This window comes from Hesperophylax consimilis, chromosome 20 (genome assembly GCF_061612785.1).
Source record: "Hesperophylax consimilis isolate HC1 chromosome 20, BYU_Hcon_1.0, whole genome shotgun sequence".
Classification (NCBI taxonomy): domain Eukaryota; kingdom Metazoa; phylum Arthropoda; class Insecta; order Trichoptera; family Limnephilidae; genus Hesperophylax; species Hesperophylax consimilis.
Genome location: NC_142855.1, coordinates 14,844,120 through 14,870,546, shown reverse-complemented (window position 1 = coordinate 14,870,546; position 26,427 = coordinate 14,844,120). Strand labels below are relative to the sequence as shown.

At 36.4% G+C, this 26,427-nt stretch overlaps 1 protein-coding gene across 5 annotated transcripts in view; it reads right to left on the bottom strand.

Annotated features, from left to right (window-relative positions):
* The window catches only part of LOC149414156 (LIM domain-binding protein 2-like), a 102,162-nt gene extending 78,755 nt beyond the window's left edge, over window positions 1-23,407 (bottom strand). For 4 of the 5 annotated variants that reach the window (XM_089644244.1, XM_089644240.1, XM_089644242.1 and 1 more), the window contains exon 1: window positions 9,057-9,329. Coding sequence is in view for 3 of the 5 variants with exons in the window: in XM_089644240.1 (XP_089500366.1) it covers window positions 9,057-9,093 (37 nt within the window). In the remaining 2 variants the exon portion in view is untranslated. Of the gene's footprint in view, window positions 1-9,056; window positions 9,330-22,871 lie in introns of those variants that run through there. The other variant, XM_089644243.1, reaches the window with a different exon arrangement.
* Window positions 23,408-26,427: the final 3,020 nt, after the last annotated feature.

Here is a 26,427-nt window from a genome sequence, read left to right as displayed (position 1 = left end):
CCCGGTCATATATGACGCTATAAAATATGGACGCCCGGTCATATATGACCCACTAAAATATGGACGCCCGGTCATATATGACGCTATAAAATATGGACGCCCGATCATATATGACCCACTAAAATATGGACGCCCGGTCATATATGACCCACTAAAATATGGACGCCCGGTCATATATGACGCTATAACATATGGACGCCCGGTCATATATGACGCTATAAAATATGGACGCCCGGTCATATATGACGCTATAAAATATGGACGCCCGGTCATATATGACCCACTAAAATATGGACGCCCGGTCATATATGACGCTATAACATATGGACGCCCGGTCATATATGACGCTATAAAATATGGACGCCCGGTCATATATGACGCTATAAAATATGGACGCCCGGTCATATATGACGCTATAAAATATGGACGCCCGGTCATATATGACGCTATAAAATATGGACGCCCGGTCATATATGACGCTATAAAATATGGACGCCCGGTCATATATGACCCTATAAAATATGGACACCCGGTCATATATGACCTTATAAAATATGGACGCCCGGTCATATATGACCATATAAAATATGGACACCCGGTCATATATGACCTTATAAAATATGGACGCCCGGTCATATATGACGCTATAAAATATGGACGCCCGGTCATATATGACCCTATAAAATATGGACACCCGGTCATATATGACCTTATAAAATATGGACGCCCGGTCATATATGACCATATAAAATATGGACGCCCGGTCATATATGACCCTAAAATGCTGGAGGAGTCAAACAAAACAAAAATGAATTGTTATTATTATTCTCAGTGCATAAATGAATACATGCCGCCGTTCTTGAAATATTATGTGCCGTTCAATATAGTTGCCTACCAAGCAGTTGGTTGTAACCATTTTAATTTTTTAAATTCTGATCCCGTGATTTTTCACGAGTCTAGGCTAGCATAAAGAGAGAAAAGAACTGCCAATTTATTGTAAAAGGCGTTCGATGTATTCACAAATTCTCAGGCAAAAAGACGTGTGCGAAACCGGGCGCTAAATCCTCAATAACGCCAAGTTAATAAATAATATTCTTTAAATAATAATTTAATGCGAATACCGCACAAGAGTTCTAACTGCTCCCAGCCAGTGAGACTATGGCATCCCTATATGGGGTATCTTGTAAGGAAGAAGTTAGTGGGGAGGGGAAGGAAACACGGCTAAAGCCATTTAAAGCAGAGGTTCTTTTGAATTTCCCTAAAACTATTAACGTCCCATGTGATAATCATTTATTTTTTTTCGTAAAAAGATTCCCTTCCCTTGCCTGTCCAACAACCGGGTGGCGGTATAGTTCCTCTGTCTTTACATTGTGCAGACAGGGGCACCCTTGTGAAGTATTACACCAAATGAAAATGGAGCAGGATAAGCAACGGGAGTTTCTTTCTGTAGCTGGCCCTACAGAACTGCCCCTTAAGTTCTTTGTCAGTGCTTATTCCGGTCAGTTCTTCTTGTCACATGATATCCGATTCGAAAACAAGTCGGGGAACTAGGAAAATTCGCGGCTTCCAATGTGCAATGTTTTGCTTGAATATATTAATTCTGACGAGAAAAGGAACGTAGACTCTATTTATAAACCTCAATAAACAACTTCACGAAATATAAAAATACAAATATCAAATAAGTAATTTCTCAGTCTATTATATCTGCGTTAGGTCTATTGTGTCATTTACGGAACTCCTAAATGTTGACTTGAAGTAAATGGGGGTCCACTCGTATGTACCCCCATTTGAATCTCGTGGACCCCCAAAATTTTTTCTCGCTGACATAGACCCCCAGCAAGCCGATATCGACCCCTGGGGGTCTATATAGACCACTTTGGGAACCTCTGATTTGAAGCAACGTTTGAATTCTGTGTATATTATTGTGAAACAACAAAAATTAACTTGTGCTCGCCGGAATTTGAAACCGCGTCCTTCGACTTGCTAGACGAGAGCCTCACTTACTGCTCGACCACGGAGACGACAAAGTAAATGGTTTTAAAGTCAGGGAAGCCTTAGGAAGACGTGGCACGATCGAGTGAACCATATACAGGATGTATCGGCACTAACCCGACAAACTTTAACCAGCTATTCCTTAGCACATTTGGAGTAAAAAATGTTATGGGCGCTTTGCTGTCCGGTAACATTTTTTTCCCATTAAAAACAAAAAATAAATAAAAAATCCACACTCCGTCACTGTCATTTGCATTGTTTCTCGTGTTCAGTAGCTGTTATTAGCAAGTGTGTCAAAAAGCGTCCTCACTCTTTCGTACACACTAAATAATAATAGTTAAAAATGAGACGAATGGTGCCGTGCCATTTCGTTGTGATTGTAAAAGCGCGCCAACGTAGGTACGTACGTACATTATTCAACGAAACACGAACAAAATATTGCCAGATGAGGTGATATTTCGCAAAAGCGGCGCTATAAAAATCATCCAATAAATAATAATAATAAATAGATGGGTTTTCAAACTTTGACAAAGGATAAAACATTGGTGACATGTGGTGAAAATATGAATAATAAATTTTTTATTAAAAAAAAATGTTACCAGACAGCAAAGTGACCATAACATTTTTTACTCCAAATGTGCCAAGGAATAGCTGGTTAAAGTTTGTCGGGTACGTGCCGATACACCCTGTATATAGAGTCGGGACATTTTAATAGTTATAATAACGTAAGAATATACATGAATGTGAATGAGACAAGGAGTTTGTGCCAAGACCGACTTGTTTGGATATCCATCCTGCTGGGAATCAGTTAGTTTCTTCAATAAGAAAAACAGTAATAAAACTCGTTCAAAGCCGGGTAACTAAACATATATATATATATAAACAAAATTGTAAATGTTCATTTGTTAAAAATCTCCAAAAGTTCTTCATCGATTGCTTTGAAATTTTGACACAATGTTGCATTCGAATACGCGTGTGTTTTTATATACCTATATTATATAGATGTCACATGTGACAATTAAAAACAGGATTTTATTGAAATCTGTTATGGTCTCCATTTTTCAATATTCATTCGATAACATTGAAAAGATTCAACGGAAGTTTACAAGGTTTATAAATTATAAATTGCATATTCCTATACCAAACATAAATTACAATTACCTCTTGGATAAAATGTCTCTATTGAAACATTCAGAAAGAAGATTAAGCACAGATTTAATACTGTTACAAAGAATACTACATTTTAAAATTGACTGTCCTGAATTACTTCAATGTATCAATATCCATGTTCCCAAAAAATTATGCTGACATTTCTTACCTTTTTACTTCAATAACACCGGGACACAAGCTTACCAAAATTCTCCGATTCCGAGACTTCACAGTCTTTCTGATCTGGGTGATATATTTCATTTGAAAACTAATCAGTATAAATGTTGTATATTCTATCACTTTTATTCTTCTAGACACAAATAGACCTATGTACCCATATAACTTATCCGCTTCTACTATTTTGTTTTGTTAAATCTTTTAAATTCAATTATATGCGTGAGGATTCATTTTTGCCATTATGTTTACATTCTTCTTAATTGTATTAATTTTTAAGTGTTTACTCTGATACAAAATGCTTGTATTTTTTTTAAAGAAAAGCCCAATAGGGGGGCGTGTAATAAATAAATAACATACAAGCAAAACGCGCTATTGTTGCTCTACCCGCCCAGACAGAGTGAGCCGCAGAAACGCGTGGCGGGGTACAGCAGGTCTAATAATAAAAACAATAAATCAATAAAATATCCCGATAATCTATCTCGAATTGTATATTTATTTATTTGTTCCGCAATCGCGGCCACGTGCCACGTGGTTCTGACAGCGGCTGTCAGAAAAGCGCGCGAAACCCGCCGAGAATTCTCCGGTGCGAACGTCAACCATTCCAAGCGGTAATATAATTTAAGATATACAGGGTGTATCGATATTTGTGAGCCAAATTGAATTATTTTTTTCAAAAGAACATCAACAAAAATCTGACACGGATATATGACAACTCGACCGGTGGCAATTCAACACACATTTAAAAAGTGATTTAAAATGCTGTTTATAAAATATTAATTTACATTTATCTTTTAATCCGATTCTAAACATATTTCCAATAAACCGCTGTTCTTCCCAGAAATCCCTTATAATCCCTAACGTAGAAATATGTATTTATATATACATCAGTATTGTATGTTTGTCAGTTAGTTTAATGACAACTAATTTAATTTTTAGATTTACAACCTAACGCGGGACCTATGTCAGCTTCTATGCATCAAGGCGAACCCGACAAAATACCCGAGATGTTTAAGTCTGTTGGGTTCACCTTGATACACACCCTGGATGCATCAAGGCGAACCCGACAAAATACCCGAGATGTTTAAGTTTGTCGGGTTCGCCTTGATACATACAACCTGGATGCATCAAGGCGAACCCGACAAAATACCCGAGGGGTTTAACACCACTTTTGCTCAACATCATTACATATATCTAGGGAAAAAAAAACTTCAACAGCCTACCTGAAAATATCAGAACAATAGAAAACGATAAACACCTACTAAAAACAATCAAAGAGAAGTTCAATGTAAAAATACCAAAATGAAGAAACTATCTTTGTAATTAATTATAAATTTTAATATCCATAATTACAAACACTAAATATTTTTAATCTTGATGCTCACCACTCTTCTAGACACAAGCGCCAGCTTCTGTAGAAGAGGAACATTAAAAAATCAAAAGCAGTGAAAACTAATTGTATGTTTAAGTATGTCGCGTTCACCTTGATACAAGCCCAGAATGCATCAAGGCGAACCCGACAAAATACCCGAGGGGTTTAAATCTGTCGGGTTCACCTTGATACACGCCCAGGATGCATCAAGGCGAACCCGACAAAATAACCGAGGGGATTAAATCTGACGGGTTCACCTTGATACACGCCCTGGATGCATCAAGGCGAACCCGACAAAATACCCGAGGGGTTTAACTTTGTCGGGTCCACCTTGATACATAATACACTCCGTATGCATTGTTCCTGCAAGCGACTGGCCATTCATACCAGGCAATTACTTCCCACCACGGGATAAACGTATACTAGATGGGCTCACTAAATCACCAAACTAACTTACTTTAATATGAATCCCGCGCAAGATTCACAGCTGCCCGGAACCAGTTGGCCTTTGGCATCCTCGATTCGGGTATGCTGCGAGGCGAAAGATAGTTGGAGATGAAGGAGATGGGAAATAGGAAGGTTGGGAAGTACCTGGACAGTCAGATCTAATGACCAAACACACTGAGAAAGCCATCTCAAGCATCGTCTCTATTCTGAGTGATGGTCTTTCACGAGATCCCAGTGACAATGTCATCCACGATTGGCACGTGTTGTAAGGTTTAATGGAAGGAGACGGGAAATAAGAAGGTTGGGAAGTACCTGGCTATTCAGTTCTGGTCACCAAACGCGACATTTCAAGCAAAGTTTCAATTCTGAATGGTTGGATTTTTAACATACGTTAACAAATCAACTAAATTAAGCATGCAGACATGTTATTTAGTCGATGCGAACTCGTCTGTTCTTTGTCGATCTGCAGTCGTGCTCGGGAACGATGACGAGTTAACCGAAATTTTAAAACCTTTATCGATAGATGCAAGAACGAATACACGTAAAATTGTTGAACCATTACGATAAATGCAAAATTTCAAAGTACATCAACTCTATACATCAAGTTTGTACCTATTTTTGAGCATAACATCCCGTTACTTATACGTTTCACTGCAAGTTTCCAACAATAACATCATCAGCTGTAGGCAGACTGATGGAACCTAAGCGCAAGCCAAATACTAAGTTTGGTGATCGCGCTTTCGGAGTATCTGGGCCGAAGGCTTGGAATAAACTCCCTCCGGAACTAAGATCCATAACAAGTCCAACAGAATTCAGGTCTAAACTAAAAACTTACCTTTTTAAGCTGTCATACCCTTAAATTAAATATAACATTCCTGAGAGAAAGTCCAGTTATATCTAATTATTTCCTAAATCTTGTATCTAAATTTCGCTAATAAACAATTAGTTAATGTTAATTAAGTGTTAATCTCAAGTGACCTACCAGGTAAGTATGGTACTGTATATTATCTCTATATATAGTTAGTAATAACATAGATCATTGTAAAAATGACATATAAAAAATAATTAGGTCAAACTTGTCAAAAACACTAACCACATTTTTACATAATTTTTTTACTCCAATCGTAGAAAAATAGAGAGAACTCGATATTTCGAAAACACATTCTTTTTGTTTGGGGAATTTTTAAGGCGATGCACTACGTCGTGTAATATTTTAAATTGAGCCGCTATCAATAACACACCTTACGTAGATGGCGATAAGGCTTAAATTCCCGCTTAACACCATCCACCTGTTTTGATTTATGCAAGAAAAAAACATGGCCAAAAAGTGTCTTTTATTTTATTTTGTGGATGTTCAGGCACAAATATTTAAATGTTTTTCGATCATTTTATAAATAACTTAATTTGCCACATTATACAATAAAACCATAACCCAAAATGGATTCGTAAGTAGGAGATTTTGAACTTTAAAGCTGTATTCATAGGCCTTATACATTATTTTTTTCTGGGCTTATAAAAACACTTATCCAAAAAAATACTCGATTATTTCAAAGGCCAAGATGTATTCTACTCGCAGTATTTAATTAAAGCATCTGAAACATTTCTAGGCGACCAAATTTTCAAACCAAAAACACATGATTATGCATTACTACGAAGTGCATCGTAAGAAAACTGTATCTTCACTTTTATCTCGTTCATATAATAAAAAAAAATCTAAATATTTTATCTAAAGTCAAACCGATTGTTACAATAGCAACGCGAAATATGAATTATTATTAAATTTGACTATTTTTAGGATTTTATTAATGGCATCGAGTATAAATATTCGAGGCAAACTGGAAAGAATTATTATTTCTCTTTCTAACGTCAAAAAAATTACGCATTTCCGCATCATAGAAAGAAAAAAATACTTTTATAAAATACGGACGGCCGGTCACAGGGGTTAAGGCGAAACTTAATGCTAAATCACTATTTTGATTAATCTTTATAACGAATTGGTGCACAATATGAATACCAAAAAATATGCTTTAGATAAATTGAAGGTTTTCCTATCGTTTCGCTTGAGTAGAATACAAATAAAATAATAAATTACTCAATAAAAAATATAAATGCAAACTACTAAAAAAATATTTTTTCAATAGAAAAGTGTGAACGCGTAAAGGAAACAACTTTTTAAAAATACAGTATTATAGCTAAGATTATCTGTCACAGTTTCACTTGACTAACTTTTTTGCTTTCTTATAAAATTATTTACAAAATAAATAAAATCCAGTTTTGTGTTTGAAATCGAACGTTTCTAGACTCCCTTTGTCACGCGATTTTAATGCTTATTACTTACAATATTAGGTATACCAAGAATATACACATTTTTGGCTTGTAGCTTCCTCTTAACACGGCCCTTGAGGTGATTTTGAACGAAAACGGCGCTATATAAATTAGCCATATTTTATCATCATTATTACAAGTCTTCATTTTAGAGTTGTTTAAACTTCTCATATTCTAGGACATATTTGTCGGAAGGTCGGATTATTTCTGAACGTATCCGAAAATTGAACATTATTTTTGAGTTTTATTATTTTTTAGAAACTAGGTGATGTGTTCCCGGAGTTGCACAACTTTTATCCACTTTCATTAAATATAATACGCATGTTTTATATATATAAACATTCCGGAAGAAATTCTTTAAATGATAGTGAAAACCATATCAAAATCCGTCGCATAGGTTAGAAGAACTAAGCGCACAAACAGACAGACGCGGATAGTGATTTTGTTTTGTACTCTTTAGAGATAAACATTAGCTTGAAGGGTTAAACAAAGTTTATGTAATATGTCAGGGACGTAATAAAATAATAATATTTGGATGATTTGCATAGCGCGTTTTTGTGCAAAATCACCTCAAGGGCGCTAAGTATAAGTCTAATTGTATTTACGTTATCCTACTCTCAATGGTCAAAACAAAAATAAATATTTGTAAAAAGTAGAGAAAAAATTACAAATAAATATCTTTACCAACAATTTTACAAAACTTCTGTTCAGATATCTTTTACACAAACGTCAAAACATAGTTTACAAAATCACGTATTCGATTAGAGAAAAAAAACGACAGTATATTTATGCACACACAAAAATAATTATTTTCGTTCTGAGAGTTTTTACACGAATTGTACCAAATATTCAAAAATTTATGAATTCTCACTAGCTTACAGTTTGTGTGTAAAACATAATTTACAATATCGTGGGTTGGATGTGTAAAAACCGTTGAATTAAATGGCTCAAAAAATATCCACAAACAAACAAAAATAAACAAATATCGATTATTTTTTTACGAATTTCACCAAATATTTTAGACATCTTTTAACATTAAGACTTCGCTAAAATTTTCATAATTTCAATATTGTAATACACGGAGAAAAGGACAAAAATTTCACACGAAATTAACAAAATATTCCAGACGTGTTTGTATTATTATAAAAAAATACAGTAAATAATTTTATACTTTCACGCATTTAATGTTTAAAAATCAAAGAAAATATCCAACATATTTTGAAAGATTGTTCAGAGAACTTTTTACATGAATTTACCCCATAGACATATGAATGATTTACCCGGAGAAAAGACGAGAATTTTACACGGTTGTAACTCAACATTTCAGACATGTTTGTAATTTGCATCATTATAAAAATACAGCAACTAATTTCGTAAATTCAGTTATACTACAACGCGATTTGTGTAAAAATCGACGTAAATATCCACAAATAAACTTGAATAAAAAAGACATTTTACAAGACTTTGGGACATAACTTTTATCACGAATTTACCCAAAATTTCCTAGGCCTGGTATTAATCATGGTTGCAATTAGTAAAATACAGCTTATACATATCATGCATTCAATGTGTAAAAATCGGAGAAAAAAACGTTTACATTTGGTTTTGCGTTGTCCACCTCGTCCTTGCCTCATAGTTTCGTTCCCGCGTTCATTCTTTACAATACAATAAATAATATCACAGCCAAGTTTACTTCACAAGCCGGCGAACCAACAATAACAACAAAAAAACACTATTCAAACAAACGGAACTGAACAAATTATAGATTAAAGAACAAGTACACACTTTACTAAGTAATTTGTGATAGTTTTTGAGCACTTATCCGGCACATTAGTTGCGTACGCGAGTTTAAAGTATTGCTTTGGTTAGGTTAGGTATTCACGGCGAGCACAAGCGTCCGCTCCGCGAGAGCAGTTTTTGAAACTGAAATTTTAAGCGTCAGTTTGGAACACTAGCGCCGCGCGCGGCCGGTTTTGTGGTCATAATCTGCTTTGCCGACTGGGCCAGCTGTTTTACCGACGGGGAAATCTTCGTTGCCGACGCGATCTGTGTTTGAAGTTCGGGCGAAACGTCACATTTACAAGACAGGGTAGTAGGACTATCCTGGCGCCAAAATTTTCAGATAGAAAATTTTTATTTTTCATGCGGTCATTTTGCAACTTGACGGGAATAACTTTGCAGGTGTTGTATTATTTTCATAGCTAGTACAATTTAACAATAATTTGTGGCCAGTCGACGAAAAGAACTTTTAAAATCATTTAGGTACGTACGGAAATACTTAAGTTTTTTTTTAAATAGATATAACATAGCTTTTTTCGATGCACAAATATAGGTTATTTTTTCACAGTTTTCTGTCAGATAAGGAAATATCTACTAAGATTTTTCTTTCAATTTGTATTATTATACTTAACATAAAATTGACCACTACAACACGGGCATGTGCCTAGTGTGGTGGCCAAAAATTTACCCGTTTACTGTAATGTATAAACTTTACTGAATAAAGAACATAAAAAAAAAGATATGGACATACATAGTTTTTTTTTCTGTCAGATGCAGAAATATATGTACATAGTTTTTCTTTCAGATATAGAAATACACAGTTTTGTATCCGATGCAGGAATGTGTGTACATAGTTTTTCTTTCAGGTATAGAAATGCACAGATTTCTGTCAGATGCAGAAATATATGTAAATAGTTTTTCTTACAGATGCAATTAAATGCACAGTTTTCTGTCAGATGCAGAAATGTGTGTACATAGTTTTTTTTTTCAGATATAAATACACAGTTTTCTGTCAGATTCAGAAATATATGCACATATTTTTTCTTTCAGATATAGAAATACACAGTTTTGTGTCAGATGCAGGAATGTGTGTACATTTTTTTTTTCAGATATAGAAATACACAGTTTTCTGTCAGATGCAGAAATATATGTACATAGTTTTTCTTACAGATATAGAAATGCACAGTTTTTTGTCAGATGCAGAAATATACGTACATAGTTTTTTCTCTCAGATAATTGATACTAAATACTTGATGACAAAGTTGTGTCATGTAAAAAGGTTAGAATAACAGAAGAGTATGTACGAGACGGTATATGAATGTGAATGAGGCAAGGAGTGTGTGGCAATATACAGTTATTCGGCGGTCCATCCTCTCTGCCTACCCCTGCGGAAACGGCGTGACGGTTAGTTAGTTTATTTCAGATATAGAAATACATGTTTATCTTTCAGGTGTAGACATACACAGTTTTCTATCTAAATTGTTTTTCTTTCAGTTATGGAAATACATTTTCATGTGTGTACAACCATGTATGACCGTATTACAAATTAATGTGGAGATCAAAGAATGCATGACTGAAGAAAGCGCAATGAACAAGACTAAGAATATGACACTTAGTTGATTTGTAAACGAAGAGCGGATAGGCGAAGAACGGAGTATAAGGAAAACACATAATATATGAAAATGGCAGACATGCCACGTTCCAATTAATCAAATAATAATTAACAGAAGGTATGATATAATATACTTCCAATATATGTCTCACGCAGCATAGAAAATACATCATCTTCCAAGCCGCGCTAAGCTCTACATTTCAACCAAGCCGAGTTTTAAACCGGGCCTAAGAAATACAATTTATTATGCATAAATTCACTTATCATATTTTGTATGTACAATGTTTAAATCTCTAAATATATCCTCTATCTGTTTGTGCGCTTAGTTCTTCTAAACTATACGACGGATTTTGATATGGTTTTCACTATCATTTAGAGAATTTCTTTCGGAAGGTTTACATATACAATACATGTTTATTATAGTTATAAAAAGTAGAGAAAATTCGAGGTTTTGTAATCAAGTTGTAAAAAAATTATTTTCGTGCGCTTACATTGCTAACGCTGGCTAAACCTTAAGAGATACATCAAAATAATGTACTACGGAATTGTACATCTTAAAAAGGACTATAAAAAAGTCCTTGATGGTATATGTCTATCTCATAAGGATAACCCAAGGCAACGCCGGGTACAAGTCTGCTAGTAGTAACTATAAAAATAAATTAAAACTTCTCAAATAAACAAACTAAATTCACCTGTTCCAAATATATACGTATGTATTAAGGGCGTCTAGTACTAGCAATCAATTGATACGATTCGGTTTATTAAATCAATTAGTTAACGTAATTAAATAATTATACAATTTGTATTACAAGGCAGTTTGACGTCACTCGGTGAGGGTTGGTAAGAAGCCGTTTATAAAAGCAAAGTATTATTATTTGCCTATTTGTTTAGGCTTCCATCCCTCCGTACTCATTACTAATTAACCCCTAAAGTGCCACCCCTAGAATCCATCGTGGATTTTCTAGTTGCTCACTCCAAATTATCTTCAAATATCCCACTTTACGTTCCAAATTATCTTCAAATATCCCACTTTATATTCCAAATTATCTTCAAATATCTCACTTTGCATTCTAAATTATCTTCAAATATCCCACTTTACATTCCAAATTCAACTGTAGGCAAACTGATAGAACCTAAGCGCAAGCCAAATACTAAGTTTAGTGATCGCGCTTTCAGAGTATCTGGGCCGAAGGCTTGGAATAAACTCCCTCCGGAACTAAGATCCATAACAAGTCCAACAGAATTCAGGTCTAAACTAAAAACATACCTTTTTAAGCTGTCATACCCTTAAATTAAATATACCATTCCTGAGATAAAGTCCACTTTATCCAATTTTACAATTATGTCCTAAATCCTGTATCTAAATTTCGCTAATAAACAATTAGATAGTGTTAATTAAGTGTTAATCTCAAGTGACCTACCAGGTAAGTATTGTACTGTATATTATCTCCATAAATAGTTAAGTAATAACATAGATCACTGTAGAAATCATAGACATATGAATATTAGTAGACCTGCCCTAAGTGATTAAAAGCGTATTATCCCCACTCCCCATACCGGTTCCATTGAGCCGGCTGGGCTCGCATATGGCCTCAAGTGAAATTTGAAAACGTGACGTCATCATTCTTGTGCGAACTATGGTCGAGGCATCATCGGTTCATTTTACGAAATAACACGGCAAAATGTTGACTTTTGATATGAAAACTTGTAAAAATAGATGTGAAAAAGAGAATAAACCCAATTGTCGTATTACATTCCATAAGTAAGCATTATTTTACTTTATTTTAAGCTTATTCACACCGTATTATATGTATCAGTTTTAGAAACATATACTATCACATCACAATGTAGCGATTCTCAAGTGTGCTCATCGTTGTTTACTGGGGTAAGTAAATTATGAGACATTTGTAAAAGTGTCTTAACTAAATACTCTGAAACTAACTACGACTCTGAAAATAGAAGCTGCCTTACTTTGCCGAATTTGGACTTCGCAAATTAGTTCATAACGTGGCGAGTAATTTGCGCTCCCATGTAAAAATGTCTTTTCATTCAAACGCAGATTTTACTTTTAAGAAGTAAATGGTGATATTATAATGCGAGATGCCTATTTACTGTCAGATTGATTTATTGACGAATCACAGTCAGCCTTACTCCCTTCGTTCTTCAACAGTTGATTTTACCCCTCGCCATTATCTTCTCGTCTATTAATTCCTATGTCTGTGGTAGAAATGTATTATAAGTTTGTACAGCGCCCTTGAGGTGATTTTGCACAAAAACTGTGCTATACAAGTCATCCAATTATTATTATTATTAAATTATCTTCAAATATCCCACTTTACATTCCAAATTATCTTCAAATATTCTACTTTACATTCAAAATTGCTTGTGGATTTTCTAGTTGCTCACCACACTTGCCTCGATTCAACATTTTGAAACATAAACAAAGTTATTTGCTGTGAACTTTTAAAACATAAAAATTAGATTCGACTGAGAATTGAATCTTCCTCCCCAGGGACTGACTAAAATGAGTGAATCGCGCTATCATTATCGCCAAATCCTAATTGGATGGTATCGAGATTTATTTCGTATATTAACTGCTGTAACTTTGTATAATGTCATCCACAGACATAAGAATATTATAGACTAGAAATTAAAGGTGAGGGGTAAAATCAACTGTTGAAGAACGAAGGGGGTAAAGCTGACTGTGATTCGTCAATAAATCAATCTGACAGTAAATAGGCATCTCGCATTATAATATCACCATTTAGTTCTTAAAAGTAAAATCTGCTTTTGAATGAATAGACATTTTTACATGGGAGCGCAAATTACTCGCCACGTTATGAACTAATTTGCGAAGTCCAAATTCGGCAAAGTAAATATCTTCTATTTTCAGAGTCGTAGTTAGTTTCAGAGTATTTAGTTAAGACACTTTTACAAATGTTTCATAATTTACTTACCCCAGTAAACAACGATGAGCACACTTGAGAATCGCTACATTGTGATGTGATAGTATATGTTTCTAAAACTGATCCATATAATACGGTGTGAATAAGCTTAAAATAAAGTAAAATAATGCTTACTTATGGAATGTAATACGACAATTGGGTTTATTCTCTTTTTCACATCTATTTTTACAAGTTTTCATATCACAAGCAACCATTTTGCCGTGTTATTTCGTAAAATGCCTCGACCATAGCTCGACGCTAGTTCGAACAAGAATGATGACGTCACATTCTCAAGATTCACGGGAAGCCATACGCGAGCCCAGCCGGCTCCAATGGAACCGGTATGGGGAGTGGGTAATAATACGCTTTTAATCACTTAGGGCAGGTCTACTAATATTCATATGTCTATGATGTCATCCAATTTCAGTGAGTGATTTGATTGAATGGATTGACATCGACAACGAGTCTATCTGCCGACTTTCAGCTCCATCGGTTGTCGGAAAGAGGGTTAATTTCCACTTCAAAGATTTAATTTTATGTATGTATTCAAGAAAACAAAATCTAAATTAAAATATGTTATATCTTTTTTTGAATTATCCATCAATATTACCCATCAATGCAATACAGGGTGTCCGGGGGTAAAGTGCACTAGCTTTGGAAGTACACCCTGTATATCATTGAACATGAAGATAATGCTAACAAATCTAAACTAAACATGTAACAAGAGATCCTGGGTTCAATTCCTACTAGTTGTGACCGTTCTCTTTTTATTTTTCTGTGTCTTGTTCTATTTCACGTTTATCTTCTCCTTCAATGATAAAACAGATGAATATAAAATGTTCCCGGCATACTAAAATATATTTAATTCCCTTGGCAAGGAAGTAACGTATCTTGATATCATTCTAACTTGTTGTTTCGTCACTCGCAAACATGTTTATTTTACCTGTGAAAAATATAATTAAAGTACTTCTACTAGTGCGTCCCCGACTATTTTTACCATTACCTCGCGCACCTTGACTCCTGACAAACATTTCTTTGTAAGTGTTGCTTACAATTATTTTATAATTTCTGCCTGATCACGCCATCCTGGGGTATCTTTATTTTTAATACTGGCATAAGAGTAGCATCTGTTTCCAGCCGAATGGAGCCAATGAGACCCCAATTGGGGTATGTTGTGAGGCTGTAGGTAGTGGGTAAGTGAAGGAAATGGGGAAGATGAAGGTGTTGGCCTGGCCATTCAAATCTGGTCACCAAACACGGTTAAAGCCATTTGAGCAACATTTCAATTCCCCCACTTGTTCCTCCGTCAGAGCGGCAAATAATCTCAAAATCTGCTTGAAATGTCTTTAGCCGTGTTTAGTGACCGGATCTGAATATGCACGCACTTCCCAACCTTCCCCCTTCGTCTCCTTCAATCGAGGATACCATAGTCCCATTAGCTCCGGGAAGCTGGGACTTATATAACATACAAAATCACTCCAATACGTAACCATCTAAGAGTCCCTTTCTTAAATATCTCCTTGGAACGTTTCGTGACTTTTTCCTCCTTAGGGTGTCCGGAAATCAAAAATTTTGAACACAGGTTTCTCATAAACCTCTGGAAAACCGTGAGATTAAAAACAAATGGTGATTTAGTCCGTATTGCAAATATCTTTTGGCGTTTTCTCACATTTGCGTACTGCGTACCCTTTCGGAGTCACCGTGTCTGGTATAATAAAGTATATAGTTGGTAAGTAGAGAGTGCAGCGCCTTGCATTCGCATAGTTATTTGGAGAATGCTTGCGAATAGCTATCATATAACTATAATTATGTTAGTGTATCATTTATAATGCAAACCGAACGTCGCTTGGTTTGGTGCATTTAGGTCTGAACCAAATTACGAACAGCTTGTAAATATTGAGGATTTTAAAAATAAGTTGCTTGGAGTATGAGTGGGATATTTGAGGGTAATTTAAAATATAAGTGGGATATTTGGAAGCAATTTGGAATAGAGTGGGATATTTGAGGATAATTTACAATATTAGTGAGATATTCGGAGGCAATTCGGAATAGAGTGGGATATTTGAGGATAATTTAGAATATAAGTGGGATATTCGGAGGCAATTCGGAATAGAGTGGGATATTTGAGGATAATTTAGAATATAAGTGGGATATTCGGAAGCAATTCGGAATAGAGTGGGATATTTGAGGATAATTTAGAATATAAGTAGGATTTTCTGAATAGAGTTGGATATTTGAAGATAATTTGAAATGTAAAGTGGGATTTTCGGAGGCAATTCGGAATAAAGAGGGATATTTGAGGATAATTTAGAATATAAGTAGGATTTTCGGAATATAGTGGGATATTTGAAGATAATTTGGAATGTAAAATGGGATATTTGACGATAATTTGAAATGACAAGTGGGATATTTGAAGATAATTTGGAATGTAAAGTGGGATATTTGAGATAATTTGTAACGTAAAGTGGGATATTGGAAGATAATTTGGAATGTAAAGTGGGATATTTGAAGATAATTTGCAATGTCAAGAGGGATATTTGAAGATAATTTGGGATGTAAAGTGGGATATTTGAAGATAATTTGGAATGTAAAGTGGGATATTTGAAGATAATTTGGAATGTAAAGTGGGATATTTCAAGATAATTTAGAATATACGCGGGATATTCAGAATAGAGTGGGATATTTGAAGATAATTTGGAATGTTAAGTGGGATATTTGAAGATAATTTAAAATGTAAAGTGGGATATTTGAAGATAATTTGGAATGTAAAGTGGGATATTTCAAGATAATTTAGAATATACGTGGGATATTCAGAATAGAGTGGGATATTTGGAATGAGGAGTGGGATATTTGAAGATAATTTGAATTGTAAAGTGGGATATTTCAGGATAATTTAGAATATAAGCGGGATATTCAGAATAGAGTGGGATATTTGCAATGAAAAGTGGGATATTTGAAGATAATTTGGAATGTAAAGTGGGTATTTAGCCAACGTTTCGGACAGCATTGCAGTGTCCATCATAAGGGCAGAGGTGTCCTGCCTGATGATGGACACTGCAATGCTGTCCGAAACGTTGGCTAAAGTAGGAGTTAGCGCGACACGGCATAACACCCCAAAAACAAATAACAAAAAAAAAAATGAATATTTTTATTTAGATGTGTGGAATATTTATGTTTGTAACATGATTAAGATCTTTTTAGAAGTTTCTTTTGAAAAGCAAACTGCGATATTTAAAAAAAAAACGTCGGTAAAATAGTATCATACCGAATATTGCAAGAATTCCGACCTGGCAGGAACCATGGAACCACGGCATCCTCCATCAGTCGGAGTACCAGCCCATTCACCTCTAAAGCCACTTCAATGTCTACCGCATAATGCACAAAACCCAAGACGTTTTGAAAATGTAGAGTAAGTAACAACGCTGAAGAAAGTTCGTCAACAAACGCGATATACTTTACAACTTTACTATTTGGGGCGCGACACAGTTCTTTGGTCCGTCGAACCTACTCTACTATCACTGTCACTCGTTGCTACTAAAACGTCTTTAATTTTAAGAAATTCGCGAAGTACGATTATTGTCTTCAAGCCGATCGACGATTTAAAAAATACGTATCACTAAGATTGTTATTAATTTATTATTAATTTTGTTTATAAAGCTTTATAATAATTAAATTCGCTATTAAAAAAATCAACACGAAAAAACAAAGATTTTGTTTACTGTAATAAACTTATTTTTATTAATGGATGTATTTAAAAAAAATTAAAAATGGTTTGAATGAGGATCGAACCTCCCTCCCCATGGACTGAAATCAACTGCTCTAACAACTCAGCCTAATCCCAATTGGGTAGGACCGACATATGTTTCATAAATTAACTGCTGTAATGTCATCCCATTTCATAGAAATGCGTATATCTCCGCGTGTATATGCGTGAATACCACCAAAATTGGCAAGAATGCATTGTCATCGACAACGAGTCTATCTGAGAAGTTTCAGCTCAATCGGACGTCGGGAAGTGGGTTATTTACCGCTTTAAAGATTTGCTTCATTCAAGAAAACAAAAAAGTATTTCAAATAGATAAATGTACGTTTATGTAGTGTTTCTAAAACCTACATAAATATTAAATATTTATAGATAGGTATAACGTAATTATTATAATTTTCTGTTTTAATGTGAATACCGCACAAGAGTCCCAACTGCTCCCAATAGTCTGGAGCCAGTGAGACTATGGCATCCCCAGTTGTGGTATGTTGCGAGGCTGAAGTTAGTGAGAAAGGGAAGAGATAAGGTAAGAGGAATTCTATTCAGATCTCGTCACCCAAACACGGCTAAAGCCATTTCAAGCGACGTTTCAATTCTGAATGGTGGTCTTACACAAGGGCGATACTGAGAGTATATTCCACTCTGAAACATGCCGCAAATACATTATTTAAAATGAATAAATTTTTTAAATAACACAAATTAGTCAAATAAAATTTAACCCGCGACCTCCGGCTTGCTAATCGAGAGCCTTACCCCTCGACCACGGAGGCAGTAAAATGTATTGTTATTAACCTGTAAAAGTTCATAAATAAAATGTTTAAGGCGATGCACTACGTAGTAATGCAAAATCATGTGTTTTTGGTTTGAAAATTTGGTCGCCTAGAAATGTTTCAGATGCTTTAATTAAATACTGCGAGTAGAATACATCTTGGCCTTTGAAATAATCGAGTATTTTTTAGATAAGTCTTTTTATAAGCCCAGAAAAAAATAATGTAAAGGCCTATGAAAACTGCTTTAAAGTTCAAAATCTCCTACTTACGAACCCATTTTCGGTTATGATTTTATTGTATAATGTGGCAAATTAAGTTATTTATAAAATTATCGGAAAACATTTAAATATTTATGCCTGAACAACCACAAAATAAAATAAAAGGCACTTTTTGGCCATGTTTTTTTCTTGCCTAAATCAAAACAGCTGGATGGTGTTAAGCGGGAATTTAAACCTTATCGCCATCTACGTAAGGAGTGTTATTGATGGCGGCTCGATTCAAAATATTACACGACTATGGCATCGCCTTAAAGAGATACTTGTATATTGTATGTATCTAAATAGTTCGTTCTCTTATTTTACTGCTCAGACTCGTGGTTCGGAGACTAACTAACAGATAAGTAGCCAGAGATGATTGACCAAGTCTTCATAGTCACAACACCGTCTTAGCACACACTTCTTGCTTTATTCACATTCATTCGTGGTTTACCGGAGTTATGACTTAGTCCCTGATGCCTTAGTTTTACTGGCTACAGACCTAGAATCTATTACCCCTGGTACAGATAACATTTGTAGAGATTCAGCCCTACTTGTTGATCAAATTTGAATAGCTAGATCCTTCCACCTCCCTCTATGCATCTCCTACCCCACCCGGCTACCTAACTTCTACCTAACGACACACCCCAATTGGGGATGCCTTAGTCTCACTGTCTCCAACAATTTAGGAGCAGTGCGGTGCCAAAAAAAAAGAGAAAAAAGCGGTTTGTTTTCATGCATTATCATGGGATTTGTTAACGTTCCTGTCAGTCTATCCTCTCTGTGTTTTCAAGGATAATTATTGACACACTTATAATGATTCTGTTGTACAAAAGCCGTGTTTAGCATTTGAGTGGTGATGTTTATACAATAACGCTATTTTCGAACGATATCGCTCCACCACGATCTCTGCGGTACGCCGCAAAAAACATTTATAAAAATCGACACTAGCATGTCGGTGAATCGACATAGATTGATAGCACAGTGGTAGACTCGCAGTATAGCCCTGGTGACGGACTACCAATCAGAATCGTAACATGGCTTGAATTGGCTTTAGAAATATGTTTAAAAAATAGTCAAGAATTCCTAACTTTCCTCATACTTATCTCCTTCCCCTCCCAACTCTATTCAGCCTTACGACATACACAATCCCAGACTGAGCATCACCCTGCTAAAACACCGTCAATCAGTAACGTCAATTTGCGTCATTGACGCTTCGATTGAGAGCATGTTTTAACGGAGAGGCAGGCCAACATTTGATGTGCCTCGAGTGCAACTTTTAACAGGGAGGCAGGCAAATATTTGATGGGCCTCGAGTGTATGTTTGAACGGGGGGTTATGCCAACATCTGACGCGCCTTCAATGCAAGTTTGAAAGGAGAGGCAAGCAAACGTTTGATGGGCCTTCAGTACAAGTTTGAACGGTGAGGCAAGCCAACATCTGATGCGCCTTGAGTGCAAGTTTGAACGGGGAGGCAAGCAAACATCGGATACGCCTTCAGAGCAAGTTTTAAAAGGGAGGCATGCAAACATTTGATGGGTATTGAGTGCAAGTTTGAGCGGGGAAGCAGGCCAACAATGAATGCGCATTGAGTGCATGTTTGAACGGGGAGGCAGGCAAACATTTGATGGGCCTTGAGTGCAAGTTTGAATGGAGAGGCAGGCAAACGTTTGATGGGCATTGAGTGCAAGTTTGAACGGGGAGGCAGGCAAACATTTGATGGGCCTTGAGTGCAAGTTTGAATGGAGAGGCAGGCAAACGTTTGATGGGCATTGAGTGCTAGTTTTAATGGGGAGGCAGGCAAACATCGGATCCGCCTTCAGAGCAAGTTTTAACAGGGAGGCAGACAAACATTTGATGGGTCTCGAGTGCAAGTTTGAACGGGTAGGCAGGCAAACATCGGATGCGCCGTCAGAGCAAGTTTCAATATGGAGGCAGGCAAACATTTGATGGGCCTCGAGTGCATGCTTGAACGGGGAGGCAGGCAAACATTTGATGGGCATTGAGTGCAAGTTTGAACGGGGAGGCAGGCAAACATCGAATGCGCCTTGACTGCAAGTTTGAACGGGGAGGCAGGCAAACATCGGATCCACCTTCAGAGCAAGTTTTGACAGGGGGGCAGCAAACATTTGATGGGCATTGAGTGCAAGTTTGAACGGGGAGGCAGGCAAACATTTGATGGGCCTTGAGTGCAAGTTTGAATGGAGAGGCAGGCAAACGTTTGATGGGCATTGAGTGCAAGTTTGAACGGGGAGGCAGGCAAACATTTGATGGGCCTTGAGTGCAAGTTTGAATGGAGAGGCAGGCAAACGTTTGATGGGCATTGAGTGCTAGTTTTAATGGGGAGGCAGGCAAACATCGGATCCGCCTTCAGAGCAAGTTTTAACAGGGAGGCAGACAAACATTTGATGGGTCTCGAGTGCAAGTTTGAACGGGTAGGCAGGCAAACATCGGATGCGCCGTCAGAGCAAGTTTCAATATGGAGGCAGGCAAACATTTGATGGGCCTCGAATGCATGCTTGAACGGGGAGGCAGGCAAACATTTGATGGGCATTGAGTGCAAGTTTGAACGGGGAGGCAGGCAAACATCGAATGCGCCTTGACTGCAAGTTTGAACGGGGAGGCAGGCAAACATCGGATCCACCTTCAGAGCAAGTTTTGACAGGGGGGCAGCAAACATTTGATGGGCATTGAGTGCAAGTTTGAGCGGGGAGGCAAGCCAACATTTAATGCGCCTTGTGTGCAAGTTTAAAGAGGGGAGCAGGCCAACATCTGAATCGCCTTCAATGCAAGTAAGAACGGGGAGGCAGCCCAACATTTGATGCATATAATATTTAAAGATACACGTCAACTTCTGGAGTTCTCCAACAATTCTCCAAAAAGGGAGTACATTTAAGAACATTTTTTAACAAATTTCAACACTTATAATAACACAAGAAATGCAAAAGTGGGCGAGTTTTGTCATCGAAATCTCTGGTCAATCGGGCCTTAAATTTCCAATACACAAATACGTACCGTGCTTTATCATGGTGGTGATATACGATGTCAGACAAGTTAAAGAGCGCGCGTTAAATGGGCAACAACCAACAGGTATTAAAACAGTGGCGACATTGATTTCCATTCAAATCTTCAAGGAAGGCATTTATTGTGTATATGTCTTTCCAGTATTTCAATAAAACATCGTTTGGGTGATGATAATAATATGGAATGGTGGTGTTTCACATGGGCAATACTGAAAGTATCATAAGTTAACTCCGTTAGAATTCGCAATATTTGAAGTGTCAGATGCACTGACCAACTAACATTCACGCCCTTTCCCCGCAGGGATGGGCAGAGAGGATGTGACACAAGTCCTCATTCATTCACATTCATACATCGTCTCACAGATACCCTTCTTTTACTGACCCGACATAAATATTTGGTTCACTTGATCGTGTCACTCCTCTCTTCGTTCATTTGCTCTACATGCCCAAACCATCTAAGCGTCCCTTTCATAATCTTACTCCTCATTACGCTGACATTCAGAATTGAAACATTGCTTGAAATGACTTTGGCTGTGTTTGGTGACCAGATATAGCCAGGTACTTCCCCACCTTATGTGCCCCCAGTATCCCATCTGCACATTTCTCGCAGGATCCTATATGCATGGTTTTACGTTACGTACGCCTTAGGGATCTTATTCCTACAGCATCTAGTCAGTTCCATGACCTCACTGCCGTACTTCAGGGTAGGTACCGGCACTCCAGACCATTATGGACTGCTAGCTTCGCTTCTTATGACAATTATTGTTCAAAAATGATTTTTACTATCCAAATCGTCATACAACCAGGATTATTACAGTTAAGAGTGTAATTTTTTTATAAAAATATTAACGATAAACAATGTAAGATTTACCAGTTCCAGACATAGTTATTTAAATGATTTGAACAATATCATAACAGAGCGGTAGCCCTGGTGAAAGAATACCATTCGACTCGAAACGTTGCTAAAAATGATCGGTGTTCAGCGATCAAATATTCATTTTTCCATATTTTTGCCTTCAGCTCACAATATACCCGAATTGGGTATGTCATAGACCCAGTGGTTCCAGACAGTTGACTCCTGAGCCATATTCACATGAAAAGGGCGATTCTTGAGAGTATAATTAGTAATAATAAACTATGTATACCCTTCAATTGGTAACACTGTCAAAAAGGCGGCCATATCAGTACAGCATTTGAGGTTAGGTTTTCCCTCAGTGATTAGATGAAATAAACACATTAATACAATTGGAAGTAAGGGGGGCCCACCTCTAGTGCTGTCTCCCGCCGCTTCGCAGGGCTCCCGCGGCCCGGGGCCCCATCAAACCAAAAAAAAACCCACAAACACAATAATATTTTTCAAAAAACACTTGTCACACAGAACACAAAAAATCGATGAAAAATTTGCCCCACGAAAAAAACACTCGCGTACAAAATCGATCGAAACCAAACAAAATTCAATAAAAACACTGATGTTTTTACATGATTATCGTAGATAAAAGACGGTTTATCGCGAAAAACTTATTTACGAACGGTAAAACACTGAATTTAGCGGCGTTTTAACAAATATAAAGCCTACACTTAGCGGCGTTTCAGCACTGCTGATACGGACTCGAAACACTTTTCGTTTGTCGTTTTGCAATAATATTCCACCTTATATATCGTACATTTGCGGTTATTCTGCCACGTTTGCCGCCCGCCGGATTGTGCGCTGTTCGGGCAGATATCACGGAATAATCTACGTGTATTATTAATATTATTATTGATAGAATTAGCGCTCTGTAAAACGGTCTGAAAGAATGCCCACTTCTCATGACACGGGAGCAGGGGCCATAATTCACGGCGCGCTCTCTCTGTCTCGCTCGCACGCGCAACAATGCCATCACCCGTCTCGCTCGGCGGCCATTTGCGATTCGTCTAGTGATGTCGCGCGTTATCACACATTATAATCGAAACACTCGATTTAAAATAATAATACTGATAAATATTCGGAGCGTTTTAACATGTGTGTTTTTGTAAAAAATCGCAACAACGGGGCATATATGTTAAAAATACAAGTGATCACTAAAACAATATTCCTGTGTCTTATATGTGCTTAAAACTACTGAAAAGGCACTTTTAGAACTATCAGACCGCTTACGATAAAAAAAAACAACGATAGAAAGTCATAATATACGCGATGCGTTTGTTAAACTATTAATTTATTTAAAAAAGTTTTTTTTTGTCTTTAAAGAACCTAAGGAGGTGATATTTTACGAATAGTACCGTGTAAAACAAATCTTATAATCTTATTGCAATTATTATTTTATCAGATATTGCAATAAAAAGTTCAATTTTAGTCGTATGAAATACTCAACTTTAATTTTCAAATATATTCAAAACTGCTTGAGTTCTTAATTCAATTCATTTATTTACTAATTTTACAAACATAACAAAATTGATCATTATAATCAGTTTGTAAATACATTTGTTAAGGAAAATTCTCAATAAATATAGACAGGTGAGTAAATTAGTAATTATTACTATTAGTAAATAGATCAAATATACTAATAATAACAGAGCTTGCCTTTAAAAGGAAGCTTCATTGATGCCTACATGTCGATATCGGAATTGATTTTTTGTTGGAAAGTAAGAGCTTCATAGATGCACGCACAGATGGCAGTGCATAGAGCTTGCGTGGAAGTCCGCAAGATGGAGCCTGTGGCTAGTAGTCGCCAGGGCCAGTGGGAAGGCTCTCAGAGAAACTTACTTTTTTAGATTCCAATTAGCCAGCTTCTAGTTAGGTCGACTATCGAGTCACCATTATATTACGCGGTGTAATAATAAATCCCGGATTAATTTAAAAGAACCATTTATTTATAAACTCCTTCCAAGACGAGTTGGAGACCTGTTTGTACGAATAATAATAATAATAAAATTACATTTATATAGCGCAGTTTAGTGTCATTTCACTTCAAGTGCGCTTAACTATAACAAACTTAAAAATGGTAATTCAGTATTAGTGGTTCTTAAAAAAATTCCTACAGTGTGCCTTACCCAATACAGATCTAACAATTCTGATCAACAGTAAGATTGCTCTCCGCACCGGTATGACCATTGGCAAGTTTGTCCTGTAGGCTGAGAGATAGAACACTCTATGCTGTGGGTGACGGAGATAACCATAGAAATGAATGCCTTTTATTATTACCGAGTTTTCAAACAATCCACGAATCAGTCTGAAAGAATGTGTACCAATGTGTTCTTCCCTCCTGACCCGTAGATGGTTCATTCCGAGCACATCCGAAATAAGTCGGTAGGATAGAGCGGCTACTCTGCCGTCACAAAGCAAAAAGGCAGCTAAGATTTTACAAAAGTTGCATGCTGATGTACTTTTTATTATAACAGGTGAATAGTCTTGTATGTCAGAATGCGGCTTTTGAAAATTTCTCGATGCCTTTTTGCTTATGACGACAGTACTATCGGAGCCAGTGGAATTGTAAAATTCCAAAATTGGGAAGCGTGATGCAGAAATATCTTGTTAAACATGGCAGAAAAGTGAAAATATAATTGCTGTTATCCCAAGTATCGAATACTTTTTTTCTCCTACAGCACTTCTTACATATTTTTTCTTTATATTTTATACATTATATAAGTAGTTGATGGATTAACTGTCGATTAAATGTAGTCTTATCACATGAAGACAAGACTATTTATAAAAATATATATTTTAACGTTTAGCTAACGTTTTTGTCAATCATTATTTTAATTTCTCGTGTAAACCACTTGTTTGTTATTTGTGTTATACTTATGATTTCCACTTTCGTAAAGAGACTAAATGCTAGTGGTAATTTTATTCAGATAAAAAATATATTATTCATATGATATTAAAAAAAAATATGTTATTAATATGAACAAATCATTTACAGTAATACTAACAATATGCAGGTCAGTTAGAACTTTTGTTCGGTATTCAAATCAAAATAATTTAATATGTTCCTCATAGGTTTACCATTGTCTAACCATTGCACCGTTTCCTCGCAGAGATAGGCAGAGAGGATAGACTGCCATAAGTCTCGGCACACGCTCCTTGCTTCGTTCACATTCAAACATACTGTTCTATAATTTTATCTCGTAACCTGACCCGACTCAATCTTTTGACTAACTTTTTTCTTGGTTTTAACAGTTTTATAACTCGACAGTAAAAAATTCAAACTTATAGTTGTACCTAGTCCGGCAGAAACTATTTCTTGAATGGCAGAAAAACTAGTTTTCAGATCTTTTTCTCAAAAATGTTCAAGTGCTCTGTTATAGGTATCGCGACCAGATTTGACCCGAAAACAGTACATACAGAGATGCATTACTTGCATACAGAAATACTAGGAATCAAAATTGACCATGACCTCAGATGGGCACTTCATATCAAATAAATAATCACAAACAAACTCCTCAAAATAACTCACATTTTCCTAAACATTCATCCTTTACACATTTCCCGCATCTGTTAGGTTTTCCACTCCCAACAATTGCATGTGTCTTTTGAGATGGCAGTGTCCCGTTAGCAGTCCTCCTAGTTTCCTCATTGAGTTTCTGTTCACATTTAGAAGTTGTCTGGTTCACCTTGGGTCTGTTCCTTTTTAGTTCTTTGGATTACCTCATTCCGTGTGCCCTTTCCCATTCCTCCCAGTGCCAGGATTTGAACCCACCTTTCAACATGTATTTTGGTGTGGCAAGCTGCTACTACTACGGCCAGCTTAGATCCCGCAAGTGGTACTTTCGCCTCTTTCCTTGCTAGTCCATCAGCCCGCTCATTTCCTTCAATTCCTTTATGTCCTGGTACCCAGATCAG